Here is a 26,433-nt window from a genome sequence, read left to right as displayed (position 1 = left end):
GCAAGTTCACCTGAAAAGCGGCCTCTTTAAACTCAAGAAACCCTGGAAGGTTTTCTAGCAGAGGACAGAAATCTGATCAATAGTGTTATTGAAAAAATGTGACCAGCTACAGACCCACTTGTCTGTGGCTGTTGCTTCTGTGAAAGCCAGGCAAATCCTTTGCAAATAAGCTTTTCCGGAGAGCTAGATGGATGGAGTGCGCAGGCCGCAGGCAGCCAGGATTACCTGAGAGCCACAGTGCAAACTCCTATCAAGGCCACAAGAAGAGGCCGCTGGGAACCTGATAACTCCAAGCACCTCCATCTCTGATAGGCAGCTCAGCTTCCGCCACAATTCACACAGCTTCCTTTGCAAATGGATTTGGCTGTTAAATGTAGGGTTGTTTGATGCAAATATTTATTTTCTGGCCACACAGCTCAGTTGAAAGGGGAGCCTGAAAATTGGCTGGCTGGCTAGCTGGATGGGAGAAGAAAGCTCAATTCCAGCTAAGCTACCACGGAGGATTAATTGCACCAGAGTGCCTGTTGTGCCTTAAATTTAATTTGGAAAACTTTCATCTTTTACTTTCCTTCATTGGCAGCCAATGCTTAGAGAGCTAATTTGTACCTGGTTCATTTTCCTCCTTTTATCTTATCTACGTTAACATCAACCATGGAAATGAGAAGCACCATGAATAAAAGATGAAGCTTGCCTCGGGACATTCTTTCCTGAGGTACTGTGAATTACTTAAAAACTAATTTGTGTGTGCACCATGGAAAGGGCTGAGATATATGCCGGGCCCTCCAGCATCCCTGATCAGCATCTTCCCTTCCCCCAGGGAGCTATAGTGTTTAGATGTCTTAGCTGGTCCTACCTTTTCACCAAGAGAGCAGTGTCTAGACTGCAATCCATGTGGAATCATTAATCTAGTGGTGGAGGGTAGGACATCCCATTAATATACAAGACTAAGGATGCATAATTTCCCCTAATCTGACTTCTTAGAGAGGTCAGTCTTGCTTGCCATGCAAATAAAAGAATGTGCTGTAATAAAGAAAACTTAATGTCTCAACATACATGCCTGGGGAACAGAGAGATGCCTTTTTTGTTCAAAACACTATGTTGGGGGAGGGGTGGTGGGCAAGAAAGGGATTAGTACTAAAATTCCTGCCTGGGAGGAACCCCGAGAAGCTACAGGACTTAAATTCTAAGTGTATCATGCATATTATGCTTAAAAAAAAAAAATCCCTTCTGCTGTGTATTTGGCATACTTGGCACCTCTCCATAAATAAGAGACACACATGTTTGTAAGTTTATTTTGAATATTTCATTACTTCCAACCATACAAAACATTAGTATCTTAAAAGTTTAGCTTTTTTCCCCCCATATAGTTTCCTCTCGGCTGACACTTTTTTTTTTGGTCCCCATCCTCTTCTCTTTATCTTCTCTCTTTCTTTTCCTCTACGGAGCAATGAAAAAACCTCTTGCTGCTTCATATCCACCACGAACAAGACGTCTTTCAGCTTGGGAAGCATCTAAGAAAGACTGTGTTCTGGGCGGTTTCTCTGGCGCCCTGTGCCAACTCCTCCCTTGGAGTGGGCTGGAAGGGGGGAGCAACTGAGACTCACTGCCCTTCACAGCCCATTCCCCTAAAAGGTTAATTAATAAAAATGGGCACTGTTTTGCTTACCCAAGACTACACATTTTCACAAGCAGAACAACTTCCAAAGTTGTATAAGAAGAAAAAAGACTTTGGGGGTTGAAATGATGGTGTTCTGAAATATAAGGGTCTTGGCTTCAGAATACAAACCATGTCTTTTGGGGGCAAGAATATGCAGGCAGAATCATAATAAAACCCAACTTAAAAAATCAGCTGATATTTTGAATCTTGGTTATAATGAAGACCATACCATACAATGACAAGCTAATTGATTTCTTCAGAAGAAATACAGGAAGAAAGCCCTCCATCATGAAAGCATGGAAGAGAGGAGAGGAGAGCAATTACTGGTCCTTTTAGTCAAGAAGCAAGAGAGGATGAACAGAAATGAAGGCAACAATTGACCCCAAGAAATGGATTTTTAAAGCTACACAGGCAGAAAAATGAAGCTGGAGAGACACAGAATAGCTCTATCCTGAGGTTATGAAAGCCAAATGGAGATATTAGGATGAAAGCATGGGACGTTCGTGATTTCTGTGAAGAGTGTGCTAAGTTGCTTCAGTCCTGTCCGACTCTGTGCGATCCTGTGGACTGTAACCCTCCAGGTTCCTCTGTCCATGTGATGCTCCAGGCAAAAATACTGGAGTGGGTTGCCATGCCCTCCTCCAGGGGATATTCCTGACCCAGAGATCAAACCTGCCTCTCTTATGCCTCCATCATTGGCAGGCGGGCTTTTTATCACTAGCACCACCGGGGTGGAGGAGGGGGGAATGTCTAGGCATACAGATCACCCAGGTTACTTAGGGGAAGGGAAGGGATGATGGAGTCTCAGAGTCAGAATGTCTGGGATTTGGGGAAGAGGAAGGCAACAGTCCCAAGGCATGTCAAAAAGTCCAAGGTCTTTTCCCGCTATATTTGTGGAGGAGGAACAGGAAAACACCACCACAGCCCATCAATTGATGCCTTTGAACTGTGGTGTTGGAGAAGACTCTTGAGAGTCCCTTGGACTGCAAGGAGATCCAACCAGTCCATTCTGAAGGAGATCAACCCTGGGATTTCTTTGGAAGGAATGATGCTAAAGCTGAAACGCCAGTACTTTGGACACCTCATGCGAAGAGTTGACTCATTGGAAAAGACTCTGATGCTGGGAGGGATTGGGGGCAGGAGGAGACGGGGACGACCTAGGATGAGATGGCTGGATGGCATCACGGACTCGATGGACGTGAGTCTGAGTGAACTCCGGGAGATGGTGATGGACAGGGAGGCTTGGCGTGCTGCGATTCATGGGGTCGCAAAAAGTCGGACACGACTGAGTGACTGAACTAACTAACTAACAAGAAAACTGTCAAAACCAGGCAACCCAGCCTCATTCGCAGAACGCACACGCATGCGCACACACTCAGGCTGCAAAGCACCAGCCTCAGGGACAAACACCTGTTCCAACCCGGCGCCTGCTGGCTTTGTGCAACTGTGAGCTCCAAGGGACACTGCCATCCCAGCACCAGCGGGCCAGGCTGTGCCGGGGGCCTCACGGCGAGGACCAAGCAGCGATGGCCGGCGGAAAGTGGCTAAAGAGGGGCCTCGAAAAGGGTCAGGAGAAGGAACCCGGCAGTCCTGCTGATAACCTCGGGCTGTGAAAAAACGGAACCGCAGGGCAGGAAGGGCAGTCCCAAACTCAGTTGCCAGAGGGATTCCTCGAAAAGGAGGTCATCTTTAGAGTCAAGAAGGGCCTTTGTGGAGTACAGGGAGAGATGGTGGGGAAGAACTCCCTACAAGTCAGTGTTTTCACTAGTAACCATTTCCAGCCCAGCAAACTGTCACAGGGAAATGGGTGTCTGGCTGATTCTTAGTCACCATCTTCAGCGTCCTCCTGATATGGCTCTAGACTCAGAATCACATCTGCGTGCACTGAAAAGGCCGTCAGAGACCACCTAGCCTGCCCCCAGGGCGCAGAACCCCTCTCCTTGCAGCCTAGCCTCTCGGGGCTCCATCCTCAGGCCGGCCAGAGCCCAGTTTCTAGAAATCCTACAGGAGCCTCACAGCTGCACCACCGCTTCAGCCCAATCGCGGGGTCGGTGAGTGTGTGTGTGTGTGTGTGTGTGTGTGTGTGTGTGTGTGTGTGTGTTGGGGGGGGGGGGGGGGGAAGCAAAGCCCCCGCCAGACTCTCTTCAGAAGTCCCGGAGGTCCTCCCACCCTCCTCCAACCCCGGGGGTCAGCGCAAGCCGCGGCGCTGCGCCTGGAGTCCCGAGTGGGCGCGCGGGGAAGGGCGGCCGTGGCGGGACCAGCCCAATGGGGTGTCCTCCCGCCCGCCCTGGCTTGCCGCTACCTCCTGAAAGAGCTCCAGACTGTAGGTGTTGTCGTCGTCGGCGAAGAAGAGCACGCCGGGCTGCGCGCGCTGGTGCCCGTGCCTCTGGCGCAGCCAGGCGAGGCCGGCGTTGCGCTGCTCGGTAGCGCGCGGCAGCCCGGGCCGCTTGTAGCGCCGGGGCGTGGGGACGTGCAGGTGAGTGCTGGGCAGCCCCGCGCGCGCCAGGAAGCGGCTCACCAGCTCGCTGCGCGCCGCCGCGTCCTCCACCAGGATCCAGTGCAGCTGCGCCACCTGGCGGAACGTGTTGGCCAGGCGGGTCAGCTCGGCCTTCTGCACCGGGCGGCTGTAAGTGGGCGTGATGGCATAGATGGTGGGCAGCGGCGGCTCGGGCGGCGGCGGCCGCGGCCACGACTCGTTGCGCGGCTCGCGGCCGCGGCCCGGGCCGCCCCGGCGGAGCGGGAGCCGGGCGCCCCCGCGGCCCCCGGAATAGGGCGCGAAGTAGGGGCGCGATGTGAGCGGGGGCGCGGGCCTGCGCGTGTCCACGTCGAGCATGATGATGACGATCAGGATCCAGGGCAGGAGGATGAAGAAGCGGCTGAACAGCACAGACTTCATGGTGCGCTCTCCCCCGACCTCCCCAACGCCCCGAGCGGGGCTGAGCCGGGGCCCCCCAGCGCGCAGTTTGGACAGCGAGGGCGTCCGCGCTCAGGAAGCCGCGGCCCGCGCGCACTCCATGGGGCGGCGGGGCGCTGCGGGGGCGCGGAGCCGGGCGTGCGGGGTCCGCGCAGGTGGCGGGGAGCTCCGGCTTACAGGGCGTGCAGGCAGGCGGGCTGGCCGGGAGGTCCCTACTCCGGGTAGTCTACGGGAAGCGCGACTTGGTCCAGCCGCGCGCGCCGCCGGCGCTGGAGTTGTGCGGGGCGCCAGGAAGGTGGTGATCCAACCGCGCTCTTTCCGAAGCTTGGGAACTGGGAGCCGTCCCGCGGCTCCGCAAGCAAAGGGACTCCAGCCGTGGGTCCTTGGTGCGCTCTCGGGGTGAGGAGACAGGCGTGGGAGACAGGCGACGAGCGCTCTCCTTCGTTACATCCCAGCCGAGGTGGAGAGGACCGGAAGCGAAGCTTGGGATGTCTTGCGCCCAGCTCGGTTCACGCGCCGCCGCGGAAGCCTGTGCCCGGGTCTCTTCGCTCAGCGCCGCTCGCGATAGAACCTCTCCGGGCTCCGGCAGCAAGATCCCAAAGCCTGGAAAGAAAGAAAAACGAGGGGGCGGGGGCGCTGCAGACTCCAGCGTCCCCCCCAGCCCCCAGTCCTCCTGCGGGGAGACAGCAGCGCTGCTACTGGCGGCGCGGGGCTGCGCGGGGAGGCGGGAAGGCGGCCGGGCACCGCCGAATGGGAGCGGGAGGAGGGTCCCCGTCGGGCGCCGCGGCCGCGGGGAGGGGCTGGATGCTTGCTCGCTCGTTCGCTCGCTGCCCCGACCTCCGCGCTCTTAGCTTTCTGAAATGCGGCAAGGTCTTTGGAGACCAGCCAGGAAAACACAGGCACGTGCCGAAAACGCGGGAGACTTCGTGTCGGGAGTGAGAGGAGAGGGGCGGCGGGAGAGGGCGTAGGATACCTCCTCTGGCGCCCGGCGCCGGGTTTGTGTGCTGGAGGTGGACCGCACCGCGCAGACAAGAAGCGCTTTCCCCGAAAGGCAGAGATCATGGACACCCCCGAGAAACGGAGGGGTGCCCCTATGGGTGTTTGACTAGAGAGATGGCCCAGAAGAAAGGATCTATCCGAACCTTTGCTGCGTGGCTGCAGTTAGATCATTGCGGGAAAATTCCTAAAACTCCAGCTGAGTTAGCAGGTTTAACTTATTTTCCGTCTGTACTCTGGGTCACATTTCTTCACAGTCGGCTGCCACCGGAATGATTTCGTTTGACCCTCTCAGCGATCCTTGCGATGAGGCCTGGGAAGTAGAATCACCTTCATTTTTTGGATGAGGAAGCTGGGACTCAGAGTTGGCAATGATCTCGCCGAGGTCAGTGGCGATGGCCCAGCGGAAACGAGACGTAGGTGCCCGGAGTCTAGCCGGTGGCTTCGGCCTGCAAAAGCCACTCCCGGCACAGCCCCCCGGAAGGGCGGCCGTCCTGGCGGTAAACATGGTGCATTCGGAACCAAACGGAGCGCTCGGTGACATGTGGAACCATGATAGTGCCTGGAAGACGCGAGGCTCTTGGTTTGGATGTTTGCTATCTAGCGGACCCGCTGGCTGAGCCTCTGGCTGCTTGCAATGGGACAGATGAAAGCAGGATCGCGCTCCCTGGGCATGTGCAAGGGAGGTGCTCGCAGAGCGGCAGCAAAGATTTTCCCCAGCCTGTGATAAATAATTTCTGAGCCCATCTTCCCTCGCTGTCTTCCTCAGTCGTCTTCGCAGAGAAACCCTGGCGATCGCGCTCTGAGTGTGCGCACGGGGAATGAATACTCCGGGACTGATGCTCGCGTGTCCAGCGGCTCCGAGGCTCCTGGTTTCTCAGCTCTGTCCTGGCTGCTTCCCCCTGTCTTCCGGTCTTGGCGCGTCCTGAATTTCCCTAATTTACAGCCCAGAGTCTGAAGCCCGAGAGTGAAATGTATAATAATAACCCCACGCGCCGCCCTCACTAGGGATCACCTCTTCCACCTTCCAGTATCAGCTACTAGCTCATAGTTTAAATCGCACTTTAGATCAGTGCCTCCAAGCACAGGAAACAATGAATCCATCAGACTCCTTCTCATGGTCTCTGATAGCTTAGCGGGCCTCTAAAAATAACACAGCCTTCAGAAAAGTCAGGCCTCTGGGTGCGCCTGGGGAAGTTAGGCTCAGCATTTTGCGGGAGGCAAGGGAGGACGATTGGGGAGGGAATTCGGTGGAGGCGTTTCTCAAAGTAGCACACACGCCCTACAAAGATGACTGAAGTCTGTTTCATCCTGTTGGAATTTTTACATGTAGTTGATGAGAAATGCCTCGTGTGTTACCTGAGTAAAACTGAAGTGGTCACAGAAATGAACTTAAAAGCATCACCAAACTTCATGAGTAGGGACCCTCTGAACCTTGAAACCTATTTCCTGACTGCTTCTTTTGCAGCAACCAGGACTGCTCAGAGAGGAAACACTTGCAAAATCATCAACTTTTGGAATTTATTTTGAGATTTTGACTGGGGTCCAGGATTCACAGATGTCGTACAACACAACCTTTAACCAGCACACAGGAGGTCTGTGGCTCTTTTCTGTTATCCTTAGTCAGCATTCCCCCCAGGTGTACATCACCCACTCATCTGCTGGGAACATGATGGTTCTTGGGGTAGACCTGGGTTTTGTCCCCAGCTGGGTTGGTTGGGCAACTTTAGAAAGTCAATGAGCTTTCCAGAGTCTGTGTCCTCATCTGGAAAAAATGGACTTAACAGAACACACTCCATCAATATCTTCTAAGGATTAAATAGGATATGTTAGGTAAAGTATTTTGGAGAGCAGCTGGCAACATATAAGTAAATGGTGTTTAAATACAGGTTAACACTTTCTCAAAGGAATGTCTTACACCAGGGGATCTACGTGATCATCCTAATAATGCCTCAAAATTGGGCCCCTCCTAAGGATATATTAGTGTGTGTGGTAGAGCCTTCTTCAGTTGGGGTAGAGAGAGGAAGAAAGAGGAAGTCAACTCCCAGTACACGGTGGACCTGTCACACAATAAGGATGACATGACTCCAAGTGACATTTATTTCAAGTGACTGAATATGCCATTCAGTGACTCTAAAATGTGGACCTACATCTTTCACGATCAAATGGTGGCAAAGATACAAAGATATAAAAATTAAGAATGTCCATTTGAAGCCAAAAACCAGGATAAAGTGCTAGTAAGTGCAAAAATGTATTATGCTTTAAAAATATTGAGAGAGTTTATCAGGGCACCAGAATGGAAACAGCTTCTTTAAATGGAAGCATGAACAAAATATTTTTCTGAAGCATAATCACTGAGAGCTATAGTACGTTCCCATAATGTTCATGACACTCTTACATAAAACAGTTTAAACGTGATCTGTGGCTGCTAATGAAGGCTGGTAAAGTCACTAGAGTAATGAAAATAATTACCCAACTCCAGAGCTTCTGTACAACCTCTTGGTGTTTATTTTCATCTAATCTCTCTAATTATTTGTGTAACAAAGTGAGCATTGCTTCATCTGTACTAATGAAGCCTTGGATTGTTGGCATCAGCTACTGTGTTCCAGCATTCAGCTCTTGTTCTCAAGTAAACAAACAAAGGTTGAAAAAAAAAACACCTCATCTGGGGAGTTAACAAAAAGCATATTGCAGAATCACTAAACGTTTACATTTTGCTTTGATGAGTAATATGCAACGGTTACTTTGGCAGCAGAAAGACTGCAACCCGATTAGAGCTCTGTATGGAGCTGATCCCATTTGGCTTTTGAGCCTGCGGTACTGCTACTGTGAAAAATTAACCTCCAGAAGAGTATTTGGGTACATCCTTGATATTCATAAGTGGGAAGGAGATCAAGAAAAAAAATCTATGCACAATTAAATATTTGTCAGTATCTGTATGATAATATAGGTGTGCAAAGCAGATTGTAAAAGGAATCAACTCACTCATGTGGGAGGAATAATGCAATGGGAATGTATTGATAATCAATACCTACCTCATGTGAACATAAATATTTTCTGTTATGATATCAGATACAATTATGTGGAAGAACAATGTCAAAATAAATAATTTAGATAGTCCTAAATTCCAGGGATGCATGACAATTTCATTGATAACTGTCAGAAAAATGACATCCAAACCACAAATTAAATGGCTCATTTGTTTTATTTTCATGTATCTGGATCCTTTCCAGCCATCAGTTTTGTCCTAGAATTGTTCTAAATTTTAATGCCTCCTCAAAATTTTAGATATTTGCAGCTATTATATACAAAATGTGACATTAGAGGAGTTTGACAGTAAAACTCTATTTTTATAGGATGGTTTGGGATCAAGGTTATTCAGTAAAAGTTTTCTTGAAAATTAGAAATTGGCAATTGAGCCTAACAATTTTATTGAAAGTAATTTCATTTAGTTTGAATAATAACTGACGATAAAACATGCCAGTGTTCCTTCTTCTCTCTTTATTAGTGAATTAGGATGCACACACACACACACAAATGCATAAAGGCATATTATCATCCTTTATATCTTTTCCCCTCACTATCTTAAGCATTGGCATTTACATTAAAATATTAACTTGTTAGAGAAAGGATTTTCCTGTAAAACTATGTAATCTACATTTCATAGTTTTCATGAGAATCAAAGGAAATAATGTTGATAAAAGTGTTTTAAACACTGTAAAGTCATTTTTAGGTGTAAAATGGAAGAGAAATGTGAAACAAGATTGGCCATGAGTTGATGGTGAAACTGGGATATTACACATGGGAGCTACTAATGTTATTGGACCTACTTATACATGTTCCAGATTTTCCATAATTAAAGGTTAAACTGCATTAGTGACTGTATACTACCATTTGTTTACCAAGATGGGACTGTTGGACCAGAAGCTGGGTGGGTAGTTTATTCTATATCACATGAATCAGCCTCTTAGTCCTGAGACTGGTCAGTCAGTTAAGCAGTTATGTCCTATTTCAGGAGGCAATGGTGTGGGTGGAAGTTGTGGGGTGGGGACATCTAAATTAGGCCTTTACATAATGTGGGTAACAGTCATCTAATAATGGACATTTCTATGGAAACAAACAAAGGTTAATGATTAGAATAAACTCAATGTTTGAGTATATCAAAGGACTCAGGGCAGTCAATTGAGTACTTTGGAGATGTTGGGCTTGAAGCATCTTTCTTTTACTTAAAAAAAGAGATGTATTTATGTATTTAGGCTCTGGTGGGTCTTCACGGATGAGTAGGGCTGTCTCCAGTTGTCTCTAGCAGGGCTACTCTTGGTCGCAGCGTGCGGGCCTTCACTGTGGTGGTTTCTCTTGTTGGGGAGCAGAGGCTCCAGGCTCACAGGCTTCAGTCGTGGTGGCTTCCAGGCTCCAGCGCACGGGCTCAGGAGCTGTGGTGCATGTGCTTAGTTGTTCTGGGACGTGTGGGACCAGGGATTGAACTGACCTCCCTTGCATTGCAAGGCGGATTCTTAGCCACTGGATCACCAGGGAAGCCCCTGAAGCATCTTTAGATGGTAGAATGAGAATAGGGAAGGGCAATCTGAAAAAATTTTTTTTGTAGGTTGACCATCTCTGGTGACAGAGAAGGCAATGGCACCCCATTCCAGTACTCTTGCCTGGAAAATCCCATGGACGGGGGAGCCTGGACGGCTGCAGTCCATGAGACTGCTGAGGGTAGGACACGACTGAGCGACTTCACTTTCACTTTTCACTTTCATGCATTGGAGAAGGAAATGGCAACCCACTCCAGTGTTCTTGCCTGGAGAATCCCAGGGACCGGGGAGCCTGGTAGGCTGCCGTCTATGGGGTCGCACAGAGTCGGACATGACTAAAGTGACTTAGCAGCAGCAGCAGCATCTCTGGTGATGGCATCAGGTGATATCATGGTGAAATTTCTGAGCGGCCTACAGCGGGCATGAAAGCTGTATTCAATACATGATCAGTTTGGGTGATTTCTTTGAAATTTATATCAAATCGTTCAGCTTCAGCTTGCAGGCTGATAAAGGGCAATTTTAGTTTACAGTGATGTCAAGTTGAGAAGGTGGGAGAAAACTTAGAAATATTGATGACAAAATGCACAAAATGACAGGAGCCAGAAACAAAGAGGAGAGAAGGCCCAGTTAGTGAAAATGGCACTGTTCAACCAAGAAAGTGTGTTACAGCTTTTATTGAAACATAGTTTTCCCCAGGAAATTGCCCCCGTTTTTACCAAAGATAATTGAAGGAAGATGAATTCATTTGTAAAACAAGTCTACTCTAGTGAATCTTGGCTTCATCACGTGCCAAAAGAATAGTGATTTATCATATAGGCTCTTTTAAAGTCTGTTTTGCTGTAACTTTTAAAAAGGAATCTCAAAAAAGTGGCCAAGAGGGCTGAAGAAAAAGACCCTGAGCTCCTCTGAGGAGCTCAACAGAATTACAGCTGTCTACAGAACAACTGTCAGTGAAAAGCATTGAGACCCAGAAAAGACGTTCTACAACTAAAGACAGAAAGAAGGAAGTACGGTGAGATAGGCAGGAGGGGCAGACTCTCAGTACAATCAAGTCCCACACCCCCAGGTGGGTAACCCACAAACTGGAGAATAATTACATTGCAGAGGCTCTCCCTCAGCAATGAGAGTTCTGAGCCCCAGGTGGGGCTCTCCAACCAGAGGTTCAGCAGAAAGGGGGGTCCACAGAGCATTTGGCTTTGAAGACCAGTAGAGCTTAGTTTTGGAAGACCCACAGGACTGGAGGAATTAGACTTCACTCTTAAATGCCACACACAGCATCTCACTGACACCAGAACCCAGGATAAAAGAAGTAATTATTCAATGAGAGCCTGGGCCATACCTACCTGATGGTTCTGCAGAGTATCCTGAAGAGGTGGGGTGGTGGTTGTGGGGCAGCTGTGGCTCACCCTAGGGACAAAGACATTGGTGGCAGACATACTGGAAATAGGCATACTATTGCAAGAACACTGCTGCTGGTGGCTGCCATCTTGGCTCATTATCGTCAAGGCCAAGTCCTGATCAAAAGCCTGTTAGCTCCAGTGCTGGGAGGCTTCAGGGAAACAACTCTCTGGGCAGGGACACAGCTCCACCGATTAGCAGACAGGCTGCTTAAAGACTTCTTGAGCTCACAGCCCCGAGACATGGCTCTGCCCACCAGAGAGCTAGCACTCAGCTCTAAACACCAGAGGGCAGGCACCAGCCCCTGCTACCAGGAAGCCTGCATAATTTCTAGAACAGTTGCATCCACCAAATCTGTTGTTCAGTTGTTAAGTCATGTCTGACTCTGCCATCCTATGAATTATAGCATGTCAGTCTTCCCTGTCCTTCACTATCTCCCAGAGCTTCTCAAACTCCTGTCCATTGAGTTGGTGATGCCATCCAACCATCTCATCCTCTGTCGTCCCCTTCTCCTCCTGCCTTCAGTCTTTCCCAGCATCAGGGTCTTTTCCAATGAGTCAGTTCTTCGCATTAGGTGGCCAAAGTATTGAGAGTTTCAGTTTCAGGATCAGTCCTTCCACTGAACATTCAGGACTGATTTCCTGTAGGATGGACTGGTTGGATCTCCTTGCTGTCCAGGGGACTCTCAAGAGTCTTCGCCAGCACCACAGTTCAAATGCATCAATTCTTCAGCACTCAGTCTTCTTTGTGGTCCAACTCTCACATCTATACATGACTACTGGAAAAACCATAGCTTTGACTATACAGATATTTGTTGGCAAAGTGATGTCTCTGCTTTTTAATATGCTGTCTGGGTTTGTCATAGCTTTTCTTCTGAGGAGCAAGCCTCTTTCATGGCTGCAGTCACCATCTGCAGTTACTCTGGAGTCCAAAAAAATAGAGTCTGTCACTGTTTCCATTGTTTCCCCAGCTATTTGCCATGACAGGATGGGACCAGATGCCATGATCTTCGTTTTCTGAATGTTGAGTTTTAAGCAACTTTTTCAATCTCCTCTTTCATTTTAATCAAGAGGCTCTTTAGTTCTTCTTCACTTCTACCATAAGGGTGATGTCATCTGCATATCGGAGGTTATTGATATTTTTCACAGCAATCTTGATTCCAGCTTGTGCTTTCACCCAGCCCAGCATTGTGCATGATGTATTCTGCATGGAAGTTAAATAAGCAGGGTGACAATATCCAGCCTTGACATACTCCTTTGCCAATTTGGAACCAGTCTGTTGTTCCATGTCTGGTTCTAACTGTTGCTTCTTGACCTGCATATGGATTTTCAAGAGGCAGGTTAGGTGGTCTGGTATTCCCATTTCTTGAAGAATTTTCCACAGTTTCTTGTGATCCACACAGTCAAAGGCTTTGGCATAGTCAATAAAGCAGAAGTAGATGTTTTTGTGGAACTCTCTTGCTTTATTGATGATCCAACAGAGATTGGCAATTTGACCTCCAATTCGTCTGCCTTTTCTAAAAGCAGCTTGCACATCTGGATTCATTGTTCATGTGCTGTTGAAGCCTGACTTGGAGAATTTTGAGCCTTACTTTACTAGCACGTGAGATGATGTTACGCCCAAGTTGAGAAATCTCCCAGTGACCACCAGGGAGCTGACATCTGATGCAAAAGCAAGAGTCTTTATTACCACGCTCAAGCTGGGGCTCCCACCATTACCAACGCAGCGGCTATAGGGAGGAGCCCCGGGTTTTGGATTACATTGCTTATATAGGGAGTGTTCATGAGAAAAAAAAAGAATTTCTAGGTAGGGGGACGTCTGATTGGTCACTTCCTTTCGAAGTTGGTTGTGTGTTGGTTTTTGATTGGTCCCTATTACCTAGGTAGACCACAAGTTCCTGAATGTTAAGTCAGGAGATTCTGGTCTGGGGTCCGATTGGCTCATGGGTGGTGGGGTGAGGTCAGGGGATTTCCAAAGGCTCTTTTCCGGGGCTACCCCCTGGCTTACCTGAGATACGAAGGCTGGCCCATTGTCCGACCCCACCTGTGCAGGAAACCCAAACCACAGCAAGATGTCTTCAATCAGCTTTTTGGCCACCACCTGTGCTGTTTCTCTCTTGGTGGGGAAAGCTTCTACCCACCCTGAGAAGGTATCTATGAATACCAGTAGATATTTGTATCCATATTTAGCCGGTTTTACCTCAGTGAAGACCACCTCCCAGTATGCTCCTGGCCGACTCCCGTGTTCTCTAGACCTGTGGTTGGCTGGGTGATGGGCAGCGTTGGTGAGCTGGCAGGCCTTGCAGGTTGATACGGTATTTTCTATCGTCAATCTGACGTCTCTCATGGTAATCTTGGCATGTCTAATCAGGTCCTGCATCTTGCGGGTTCCCAGGTGAGTGGAATGATGCATCCTCAGTAATACCTGCTTTCCTAGTTCCTCCAGGAGTATCAGGGAGCTGTCTGCTGCCATCCACCACCCGGCCAGTTATTGGGTCATAGGTAAACTTTTTATCCAGTCTAAGTCTCTTGGTGAGCAGTTGGGTACAGCTGGCAGAACAGGGCTCCTGGGGTCAGGCAATTGAAGGGTGGCTTCTATCACGGTGCCCTGGGCTGCATCGCGGGCTGCCCTATCTGCCAAATTGTCTCCCTTTGAGGTCAGGGTGTCTGACTTTTGGTGTCCCGGGCAGTGTATTATGGCTAGTTTTTTAGGAAGCCATAATGCCGAGAGGAGGGCTTTTATTTCTTCTTTATTTTAGATTGTTTTACCCTTGGCTGTGAGGAGTCCTCTCTCTCTGTAGATGGCTCCGTGTATATGGGCAGTAGCAAAGGCATATCGGCTATTGGTAATGATGTTAAGTTTTTTGTCCTTCCTCAACTGGAGGGCTTTCGTTAGGGCAATTAGTTCAGCCCTTTGAGCCGAAGTGCCCGGGGGTAGTGCTTCTGCCCACATGATTTGGGTTTCCGTGGTTACGGCTGCCCCTGCATACCTGAGCCCATCTCTGATGAAACTGCTTCCACCCGTATACCAGGTAACTTCAGCATCCGCTAGAGGGCGATCTTGCAAGTCCTCTCGCGTCCCATGTACCTGGGCCAGTATGTCGCTGCAGTCATGGATCGGGGCTTCTAAATCCGGGTTAGGAAGCAGTGTAGCCGGATTGAGAGCAGTAGGCTGCAGAAAGATGATTCTGGAGGGGTTTAGCAGTAGTCCCTGGTAGTGGGTCAGCTGAGCGTTGCTGATCCACCTATCTGGGGGTTGTTTTAGGACGCCCTCAATGGTGTGGGGGGCGGTGATCTGCAACTCTTGCCCCAGTGTCAGTTTATCTGCATCCTTGCCCGTTAGGACCACTGCCGCAATCATGAGGAGGCATGGGGGCCAGCCTGACGCCGCGGCGTCTAGGCGTTTAGACAAGTAATCCATCGGCCGCTTCCAGGGTCCCAGATGCTGCATCAGTACCCTTTTGGCCACTCCTTGTTTTTCATCTACATACAGGAGAAAGGGTTTTGTAACACCAGGCAACCCTAGGGCAGGGGCTGACAGCAGGGCTGTTTTAATAGTCTTGAAAGCGGTCTCCATCTGCTCTGTCCAACTGAAAGGGGTGGTACTTTTTGTGGCTTCATATAAGGTTTTAGCCAGTTCTGCATAATTTGGGATCCAAAGAAGGCAGAAACCAGTGGACCCCAGAAATTCTCTCACCCTTTGAGGTGAATCTGGGGTAGGAATTTTGAGTACCATCTCCTTTCGTGCCTCTGACAACCATCTCTGTCCTTCCTTTAATACATACCCTAAGTAGGTGACCTCTGATTGGCATATCTGAGCCTTTTAGGCTGAGGCTCGGTACCCTAATTTTCCAAGGGTCCGCAATAGTTCTCGGGTGCCCATAAGGCAAGTCTGTTGGTCCTTTGCTGCAATTAAGAGGTCATCTACATATTGTAACAAGGTTAGTTGGGGGTGTTGTCTGAACTCACCCAGGTCCTCATGGAGGGCCTCACTGAAGATGGGAGAATTCTTAAATCCCTGTGGCAGCCAGGTCCAGGTCAGCTGGCCATTGATTCCTTCTTCAGGGTCAGACCATTCAAAGGCAAAAAGCTCCGGGCTTCTGGGCACCAGGGGAAGGCTAAAGAAAGCATCTTTAAAATCTAGGACCATATACCGGTGATGGTCTGGTGGGAGTGAGCTCAGGAGGTTGTATGGGTTTGGCACAGTAGGATGAATATCTAAAACTCGGCGGTTGACTTCTCATAAATCCTGTACTGGCTGATAGTCATGAGAATTTGGTTTTTTGACAGGGAGCAGGGGGGTGTTCCAGGCCGACTGGCAGGGTCTCAAGATTTTCTGGGCTAGGAGCTTGTGGATATGGGGGGTGATCCCAGGGTCATGGGGTATTGTCGGACCTGGACGGGGTTGGCCCCTGGCTTGAGATCTATATATATAGGAGAATGGTGTCCGGCCAAACCGGTTCTCCCTGTCTTGGCCCATGCATCAGGGAATTTTTAGCCATTTTTGAATGTCCACTTGGGGGAGCGTCAGTTTCTGGTGCAGCCGATATTCATCTTCTAATTGAATTGTCAGTACTTGAATCGGTCTGCCCAACTGGTCAGGTATTTTAGTATCCCCCAGGAGGAAGTGAATCTGGGCCCCCATTTTGGTCAACAGGTCTCTTCCCAACAGAGGGAAGGGGCATTCCGGAATGACCATGAAAGAGTGGGATACCCGGCCCGCACCCAAGTCCACTGGTCTTTGGGTAGTCCACTGGTATTGTTTCATTCCAGTAGCCCCCTGCACCCAAGAGGTCTTTCCGGCGAGTTTTCCGTGGGGCTCTAGCAAAACCACATATTGAGCCCCCGTATCGACAAGGAAGTCAGTTGGGGTCCCCTCCACGCTTAGGGTTACCCTGGGTTCAGGGAGGGGCACTGAACCCCGTCCTCCCTAATTGCTCGGTTCTTCAACGGCCAGGATGGGGGTCTTTCGTGGTCGCTTCTTTTTCTTAGGGCTTTCCTTGGCCCAATGTCCTTCCTCTTTACAATATGCACATTGGTTCTTCCCTAATGCTGGTCGCGTACGGGGACGGCTCTTACCTTCAGCAGCCAGGCGGCATAACTGGTGCTCCCTCTCTCCCGAGTCAGGAACTGTTGCAGCCAGCACTATGCATGCCATGTTACGGGTCTGGCGATCTGCCGCTTTGGCTTGCTTTTCCTCGGGGGTTTCTCGGGTGTCGTAGACTCTTTCTGCTACCGTTATTAAATCCTGGATACTCTTTTCACCCAGGCGTTCTAGTTTTTGTAACTTCTCCCTAATGTTGGGGGCCACTTGGTTGACAAAATGCATTATCAAAGCAGTCTGAGTGCCTTCTGCTTCTGGATCCATGGGGGTGTATTGTCTAAAGGCCTCCATCAACCTTTCCAGGAAGGCAGCTGGACTCTTGGTGGGGCCCTGCTGAACATCTCCCACTCTAGCTAGGTTAGTAGGTTTCCGTGCATCTGCCTTAAGCCCTCCCAAAAGAGTCTGGCAGTAGACCCGGAGCCTCTCCTTACCTTGTGCCATATTGTAATCCCAGTCAGGTCGTGATAAAGGAAAAGAGGTGTTAATTTCATCTATATTAGTGGTGGGCTCTCCATTTGCCCCTGGGACCCTTTTACAGGCCTCATTCTGTATTCTCTCTCTCTTCTGTGGTGAAGAGAATCTGGAGCAGCTGTTGGCAGTCATCTCAGGTGGGCTGATGAGTAAAAAGCATGGTCTCTAGAAGTTTAGTTAGGTCTCTAGAAGTTTAGTTAGGTCTCTAGGGTTGTCTGAGAACTTAGCATTCTGGGATCTCCAGTTATATAGGTCACTGGTAGAGAAGGGCCAATATTAATGAGGTTGGTTTCCTTCCTCATGGAGGGGCGGGGCTGGCCACTTGTAAGGGGAGGGCAACGGTTGAGTCTGCTGGCCCCTCTGGTGACATGGCTCGCCTATGGCGAGTACTTTGTGCGGGCCCCCCTTTCTGTGTTTTGGCCCTGGGTGGAGGGATGGCGAGGGCCCGTGGTGGTTCAGGGGCTTGGTAAAGGAGAGGGAAGAGGAGTTCTTCTGTTCTCCCTGCAAGATGGAGTATAGCGGCGCCATTGGTTCAGGCTCCTTGGGATTCTTCAGGTTCTTTCCTACACGTGTCACCAACACCTGAGCGGTAGAAAATCCCTGTTGAGGCAAAAAAGGTTTTACCCAAGGAGGGGGGTGCAATATGATATTTTCCCATACTACGATATAGGGAACTTGGCCAGGGTGTCCGATCCGTGGTTGGAAGATGATATTCTGGACTTGGTGTACAGTTCCCAAGTCAAAGGGGCCTTCTGAGGGCCAGCCTACATGGAAGGTCAGCCATTCTGTGCTGCAAAAAGTGATTAATATATTCCTTTTAATTTCTACATTGAGATCGTGAGCGTGCATCTTGACCTCCTTAAAATGGTCAGTGATCAGAGATAGAGGAGTAGGGTTAGATTGACGTTGCCCCATCGTTCCTGGATCAGTCAGATGTTGGTAAACTAACACAGACAATACGACAATACAGACAGCCACACAGACAGACAGAGAAACAGGAGAAATAGACCTCTGGGAGTCCAGAGGCAAAAGTAAGACGACAGCCTCCGGCCGTTCAGCAGGAGCAACCCGCTATCGTCTACAGAGAACAGAGGCACTCTGTCCCCTCCGAGGGGGTCGGGAATGTCTCCCAACGACCCACACTGGTCGGCGCGTCTGCCTGAGTCATATACCGGTCTCAGAAAATAGGCCCTGTCAGAAACGAAAAGAAAGAAAGAAAAGAAGCTTACCGGCTGTAGTTGACTCTCCGGGTCGGTCTTCCTGTGGAGCCGGTGGGAGATCCTGGACGAGCCCTCAAATGTTGTGCCCAAGTTGCGAAATCTCCCAATGACCACCAGGGAGCCGACATCCGATGCAAAAGCAAGAGAGTCTTTATTACCACGCTCGAGCTGGGGCTCCCACCGTTACCAATGCAGCGGCTATAGGGAAGAGCCCCGGGTTTTGGATTACATTGCTTATATAGGGAGTGTTCATGAAAGAAAAAAAGAAAAAGGGGACGTCTGATTGGTCACTTTCTTTTGAAGGGTTGTGTGTTGATTTTTGATTGGTCCCTGTTACCTAGGTAGACCACAAGTTCCTGAATGTTAAGTCAGGAGATTCTGGTCTGGGGCCCGATTGGCTTGTGGGTGGTGGGGTAAGGTCAGGGGATTTCCAAAGGCTCTTTTCCCAGAACCTTACAAAATGGAGATTTGCTGTTAACAAAATGGAGTAGCTTAGATTCTTCAATGAGTGTGGTAGTTTGAATATTCTTTGGCATTGCCTTTCTTTGGGATTGGAATGAAAACTGACCTTTTCCAGGCCTGTGGCCACTGCTGAGTTTTTCAAATTTGCTGGCATATTGAGCGTAGCACTTGCATAGCATCATCTTTTAGGGTTTGAAATAGCTCAACTGGAATTCCATCACTCCACTAGCTTTTTTCATAGTGATGCTTCCTAAGTCTCACTTCACATTCCAGGATGTCTGGCTCTAGGTGAGTGATCACGCCATCATGATTATCTGGATTGTGAAGATCTTTTTGTATAGTTCTTCTGTGTATTCTTGCCACCTTTCCTTAATATCTTCTGCTTCTGTTAGATCCATACCATTTCTGTTCATTATTGAGCCCATCAAGTTCTCTTGGTATCTATAATTTTCCTGAAAAGATCTCTAGTCTTTCCTATTCTATCGTTTTCCTCTATTCCTTTGCATTGATTGCTGAGGAAGGCTTTATTATCTCTCCTTGCTATTCTTTGAAACTCTGCATTCAAATGGATATATCTTTCCTTTTCTCCTTTGCCTTAAGCTTCTCGGCTTTTCTCAGGTTTTTGTAAGGCCTCCTCAGACAACCATTTTGCCTTTTCACATTTCTTTTTTTTGGGGATGGTCTTGATCACTGCCTCCTGTACAATGGACGAACCTCTGTCCATAGTTCATCAGGCACTCTGTCTATCAGATCTAATCCTTTAAATCTATTTCTCACTTCCACTGTATGACCCGAATGGTCTAGTGGTTTTCCTACTTTCTTCAATTTAAGTCTGAATTTTGCAATAAGGAGTTCATGATCTGAGCCACAGTCAACTCCAGGTCTTGTTTTTGCTGCCTGTATAGAGCTTCTCCATCTTCGGCTGCAAAGAATATAATCCATCTGATTTTGGTATTGACCATCTGGTGACGTCCACGTGTAAAGTGTTCTCTTTTGTTGTTGGAAGAGGGTGTTTGCTATGACCAGTGTGTTCTCTTGGAAAAACCCTGTTAGCCTTTGCCCTACTTCATTTTGTACTCCAAGGCCAAATTTGCCTGTTATTCCAGGTATCTCTTAACTTCCTACTTTTGCATTCCAATCCCCTATTGTGAAAAGGATATTTTTTTGGGGGTACTAGTTCTAGAAGGTCTTGTAGGTCTTCATAGAGTTGTTCAACTTCATCTTCTTCAGCATTACTGGTCAGGGCATAGATTTGGATTACTATGATATTGAATGATTTGCCTTGGAAACGAACAGAGATCATTCTGTCATTTTTGAGGTTGCATCCAAGTACTGCATTTCAGACTCTTGTTTACTATGATGGCTATTCTGTCTCCACAGTAGTAGATATAATGGTCATCTGAGTGAAATTCACCCATTCTAGTCCATTTTAGTTCACTGATTCCTAAAATGTTGACGTTCACTCTTGCCAACTCCTGTTTAACTACTCCCAATTAACCTTGATTCATGGACCTAACATTCCAGGTTCCTATGTCATATTACTCTTTACAGCATTGGACTTTACTTTCATCACCAGCCACATCCACAACTGGGTGTTGTTTTTGCTTTTGCTCCATCTCTTCATTCTTTCAGGAGTTATTTCTCCACTGATCTCCCATAGTATATTGGGCACCTTCTGGCCTGGGGAGTTCATCTTTCAGTGTCATATCTTTTGCCTTTTCATACTGTTCATGGGGTTCTTAATGCAAGAATACTGAACTGGTTTGCCATTCCCTTCTCCAGTGGACCATATTTTGTCAGAATTCTCCACCATGACCCGTCCATCTTGGGTGGCCCAATATGGAATGGCTCATAGTTTCACTGAGTTAGACAAGGCTGTGGTCCATGTGATCAGATTGGTTAGTTTTCTGTGATTGTGGTTTTCATTCTCTCTGCCCTCTGATGGATAGATAAGAGACTTACGGAAGCTTCCTGATGGGAGAGACTGCCTGAGGGGGAAACTGGGTCTTGTTCTGATGGGCGGGGCCATGCTCAGTAAATCTGTAATCCAATTTTCTATTGATGGGCGGGGCTGTGTTCCCTCCCTGTTGTTTGACCTGAGGCAAAACTATGGTGAAGGTAGTGAAGATAATGGGGACCTCCTTCAAAAGGTCCCATGCACACACTCGATAAAGGACAGAAATGGTATGGCTCTAACAGAAGCAGAAGATATTAAGAAGAGGTGGCAAGAATACATGGAAGAACTGTACAAAAAGATCTTCACAACCCAGATTATCATGAGGATGTGATCACTAATCTAGAGCCAGACATCTTGGAAAGTGAAGTCAAGTGGGCCTTAGAAAGCATCACCACGAGCAAAGCTAGTGGAGGTGACGGAATTCCAGTTGAGCTGTTTCAAATCCTGAAAAATGATGCTGTGAAAGTGCTGCACTCAATATGCCAGCAAATTTGGAAAACTCAGCAGTGGCCACAGGACTGGAAAAGGTCAGTTTCATTCCAATTCCAAAGAAAGGCAATGCCAAAGAATGCTCAAAGTACCGCACAATTGCACTCATCTCACACACTAGTAAAGTAATGCTCAAAATTCTCCAAGCCAGGCTTCAGCAGTACGTGAACCATGAACTCCCTGATGTACAAGCTGGTTTTAGAAAAGGCAGAGGAACCAGAGATCAAATTGCCAACATCTGCTGGATCATGGAAAAGCAAGAGAGTTCCAGAAAAACATCTATTTCTGCTTCATTGACTATGCCAAAGTCTTTGACTGTGTGGATCACAATAAACTGTGGAAAATTCTGAAAGAGATGGGAATACCAGACCACCTGACCTGCCTCTTGAGAAATCTGTATGCAGGTCAGGAAGCAACAGTTAGAACTGGACATGGAACAACAGACTGGTTCCAAATAGGAAAAGGAGTACGTCAAGGTTGTATATTGTCACCCTGCTTAACGCTGGACTGGAAGAAACACAAGCTGGAATCAAGATTGCTGGGAGAAATATCAATAACCACAGATATGCAGATTGCACCACCCTTATGGCAGAAAGTGAAGAGGAGCTAAAAAGCCTCTTGATGAAAGTGAAAGAGGAGAGTGAAAATGTTGGCTTAAAGCTCAACATTCAGAAAACGAAGATCATGACATCCGGTCCCATCGCTTCATAGGAAGTAGATGGGGAAACAGTGGAAACAGTGTCAGACTCTATTTTTCTGGGCTCCAAAATCACTGCAGATGGTGACTGCAGCCATGAAATTAAAAGATGCTTACTCCTTGGAAGAAAATTTATGAGCAACCTAGATAGTATATTCAAAAGCAGAGACATTACTCTGCCGACTAAGGTCTGTCTAGTCAAGGCTATGGTCTTTCCTGTGGTCATGTATGGATGTGAGACTTGGACTGTGAAGAAGGCTGAGCACCGAAGAATTGATGCTTTTGAACTGTGGTGTTGGAGAAGACTCTTGAGAGTCCCTTGGACTGCAAGGAGATCCAACCAGTCCATTCTGAAGGAGATCAACCCTGGGATTTCTTTGGAAGGAATGATGCTAAAGCTGAAACTCCAGTACTTTGGCCAGAAGAGTTGACTCATTGGAAAAGACTCTGATGCTGGGAGGGATTAGGGGGCAGGAGGAGAAGGGGACGACAGAGGATGAGATGGCTGGATGGCATCACGGACTCGATGGACATGAGTCTGAGTGAACACCGGGCGATGGTGATGGACAGGGAGGCCCGGTGTGCTGCGATTCATGGGGTCACAAAGAGTCGGACACGACTGAGCGACTGAACTGAAACTGAAATTTCACGCACTGCAGCGCTCAGTGCCCCGACCCTGCAGCAGGCCACCGTCGACCCCCGCCTCCTTTGGAGACTCCTGGACATCACAGGCAAGTCTGAGTCAGTCTCTTGTTGGGTCACTGCTCCTTTCTTCTGGGTCCTGGTGCACACAAGTTTCTCTCTTTGCCCTTCAAGAATCTGTTTCTGCAGTCCTGTGTAAGTTCTGTCAGCTCTATGGTGGGGTTAATGGCAACTTCCTCAAAGAGGCTTATGCTATGCCCAGGTTTGCTGCATCCAGAGTCCCTGCCCCTGCGGCTGGCCACTGCTGACCCATACCTTCACAGGAGACACTCAAACACAGTTCTGGCTCAGTCTCTGTGGGGTCTCTGGGTCCTGGTTGGCACAAGGTTTGTTTGGGCCCTCTGAGCATCTCTGGAAGGTAAGAGGTTTGAGTCCAAATGCCATTTCACCCCTCCTACCATCTTGCTGGGGCTTCTTCTTTGCCCTTGGATGTGGGGTATCTTTTTTGGTAGGATCCAACATTATGCAGTCAATGGTTGTTCAGCAGTGAGTTGTAGTTTTGGATTTCTCACAGGAGAAGATGAGCTCATGTCCTTCTACTCCTATCTACTTCTATCTTTCTGGGATAATAGAATAGTGGAAATCACTGCTGCTTAACAGAAAAATGAATGAAAAGAAATGAGGACAGTTTAAGAGACAACTCCCACCCCCACCCCCAGCCTGGGGACAAGATCAGGCACACTTAATATATTTATTACAGAGATCCCAAGAGGAGGTTGAGAGAGAGAGAAAGGGCCTGAAAAAGTAATTGAAGAGATAGTAGCTGAAAACTTCACTAATCTAAGAAAGGAAGATTAACAAGATTAACCTGCAGAGGAACACACCAAGACACATTGTAATCAAAATGACAAAAATTAAAAATAAAGAAGGACTATTAAAATGCAGCAAGAAAACACAACAAATATACAAGAGAACTCCCACAAAGATATCAGCTGTTTTTTTAGCAGAAACACTGTGGACCAGAAGGGATTGACATGATAAGTTTAAGGAGAAAGGGGGAAAAAAATACAAACAAGATTACTCTACCTAGCAAGGATCTCATTCAGATTCATCAGAGAAATCAAAAGGTTTACAGATAAGCAAAAGCTAAGAGTCCTGCACTGCCACATGTTAAAGGAGCTTCTCTAGACAAAAAGAAAAAGCCACAACCAGGATCTACAAAACTGGAAAAGCTCACAGTAAAGGCAAACACACAGAAGGTAGGAAATCTCCAAATACAAAACTAGTAGGGAGGTTAAACGACAAAAGTTGTAAAAGCAACTTATCTACAATAAGCAGTTAAGGGATACCCACAAAATTAATATGTAAAATATGATATCAAAACAATAATATTGAGGGGATGAGAGTACAACATAGGTTTTTTTAAAAAATGCATTTGAAATGAACAGATTGGCAACTTAAAATATCAAGTATAGATAGATAGATGGATGGTGATATAAAAATCTCATAGTAATGCAAACCAAAAATCTATAACTGATATATAGACAAAATGTAAAAGGAATACAAACATAACATTAAAGACAATCATCAAATCACAAAAGGGAGAGGAAAAGAAGAATAAAGGGAGGGGAAAGACCTGCAAAGAAAGTCCAAAAATATTAATAAAATGGCAATTAGAAAGTACATATTGATAATTACCTTAAATGTAAATGGGTTAAATATATCAACCAAAAGACATATAGTGTCTGGGTGGGTACTATATTTCAATAAAATGAAGAACCTAGAAAAAATAAACCAATTTTTTGAAAGGTACAATCTCTGAAGACTGGATCAATAAGAAACAGAAAACACAAACAGACCAATCACAAGTAATGAAAGTGAATCAGTGATTTAAAAAAACCCAACAACAGAAGTCCGGAACAAGATAGCCTCACTGGCAAATTCTATCAAACATTTAAATAAGAGTAGTTAACACCTATCTTTGGAAACTATTCTAACAATTGCAGAGGAAGGGACACTTTAGAACTCATTCTGTAGGGCCACCATCACCCTGATAACAACAAGAGAGAAAATAACTGTCAAAAAGAGAAAATCACACACCATTATTACTGTTGAAGTTAGACACAAATATCCTCAACAAAATACTAGCAAATAGATTAGAAAGATCATATACAATGATCAAATGTTATTTATCCCAGGGATGCAAGGAGTTTTCAGTATCTGTGAATCAACTAGTGTGATATATCACATTAACAAATTGAAGAATAAAAACCAACAATCATCTCAATAGATATAAAGAAAGCTTTTGATAAAACTCAACATCCATTTATGATGAAAACTCTCCAGAAAAAGGGCATAGAGGGAGGCTGTGCTGTGCTGTTCCTAGTCACTCATTGTGTCCAACTCTTTGTGACCCCATGGACTGCACACCACCAGGATGCTCTGTCCAGGCAAGAATACTGGAGTGGGTTCCATGCCCTTCTCCAGGGAATCTTCCCAACCCAGGGATCAAACCCAGGTCTCCAGCATTGCAGGCAGATTCTTTACCAACTGGGCCACCAAGGAAGTCCAAGAATACTTGAGTGGGTAGTCTATCCCTTCTCTAGGGGATCTTCCTGACCAGGAATCAAACCAGGTCTCCTGTTAGCTGAGCTAACAGGGAAACCCAGAGGGAGCCTACCTCAACACAGTAAAGGCCATATATGACAAGCCCGCAGCTAATATCATACTTGATGGTGAAAAGCTGAAAGCATTTGCTCTAAGATCAGGAGCAAGACAGGAGTGTACACTTTCACCAGTTTTATTCAGTGAAGTTTCAGCAGTCTTAGCCACAGTGATCAGAGAAGAAAAAAGAAAAGAAAGTCACATAGGAAAAGAAGGAAAAGAAGTAAAATCATCACTGTTTGCAGATGATGTGATACTATACATAGAAAATCCTAAAAAGGCAAACTTGGAAGAAAAGCTATGATAAACCTAGAGAGAGTATTAAAAAGCAGAGACATCACTGCTGACAAAGATCCGTATAGCTATGGTTTTCCCAGTTTAGTCATCTATAGATGTGAGACTCAGACCGTAAAGAAGGCTGTACGCTGCAGAATTGATGCTTTTGAACTGTGATGCTGGAGAAGATCTTGAGAGTCCCTTGGACTACTAGGAGATCAAACCAGTCAATCCTAAAGGAAATCAGCTCTGAATATTCATTTGAAGGACTGATGCTGATGCTGAAGCTCCAGTACTTTGGCCACCTGATGTAAAAGCCAACTCATTGGAAAAGACCCTGATGCTGGGAAAGATTTAGGGTTGGAGGAGAAGGGGATGACAGAGGATGAGATGGTTGGATGGCATCACTGACTCAATGGACATGAGTTTGAGCAAGCTCCTGGAGATAATGCAGGACAGGGAAGACTAATGTGCTGCAGCTCATGGGGTTGCAAAGAGTCAGACATGACTGAGCAATTGAACAACAACAACAACAAAGTTGCAACCAGAAAACTATTAGAGCTCGTTAATGAATTTAGTAAATTTGCAAAATTAATAAATAGAAATCAGTTGTATTTCTATACACTGATAATGAGAACAGAAATTATAGAAAAAAATCCCACTTAGTATCTCATCAAGAAGAATTAAATACCTAGGAATAAACCTACCTGAGGAGGCAAAAGACCTGTACTCTGAAAATAATAAGACACTGATGAAAGCAGCTGAAGATGACACAAATGGATGCAAAGATGTGCTATGTCATTGGATGGGAAGAGTCAGTGTTGTCTTCAGTAAAGATGTACTATGTCATTGGATGGGAAGAGTCAATATTGTCAAAGTTACTATACTCCCCAAAGAAATATACAGATACAATGCAGTCGCTATCAATTTACCCATTTTATTTTTCACA

General features: G+C 47.1%; 1 protein-coding gene across 1 annotated transcript in view; it reads right to left on the bottom strand.

The window, feature by feature from the left end:
- The window catches only part of B3GAT2 (beta-1,3-glucuronyltransferase 2), a 111,372-nt gene extending 106,339 nt beyond the window's left edge, over window positions 1-5,033 (bottom strand). Inside the window, exon 1 of the mRNA XM_015097680.4 lies at window positions 3,960-5,033. Within this exon, the coding sequence (XP_014953166.2) occupies window positions 3,960-4,553 (594 nt within the window). The 5' untranslated portion in view covers window positions 4,554-5,033. The remainder of the gene's footprint in view (window positions 1-3,959) is intronic.
- Between the last annotated feature and the right edge of the window lie 21,400 nt (window positions 5,034-26,433).

Source organism: Ovis aries, chromosome 9 (assembly GCF_016772045.2).
Source record: "Ovis aries strain OAR_USU_Benz2616 breed Rambouillet chromosome 9, ARS-UI_Ramb_v3.0, whole genome shotgun sequence".
In the NCBI taxonomy this organism is placed as follows: domain Eukaryota; kingdom Metazoa; phylum Chordata; class Mammalia; order Artiodactyla; family Bovidae; genus Ovis; species Ovis aries.
Note: the sequence above shows the minus strand (reverse complement) of the source record. Positions and strands in the feature narration are given on the sequence as shown.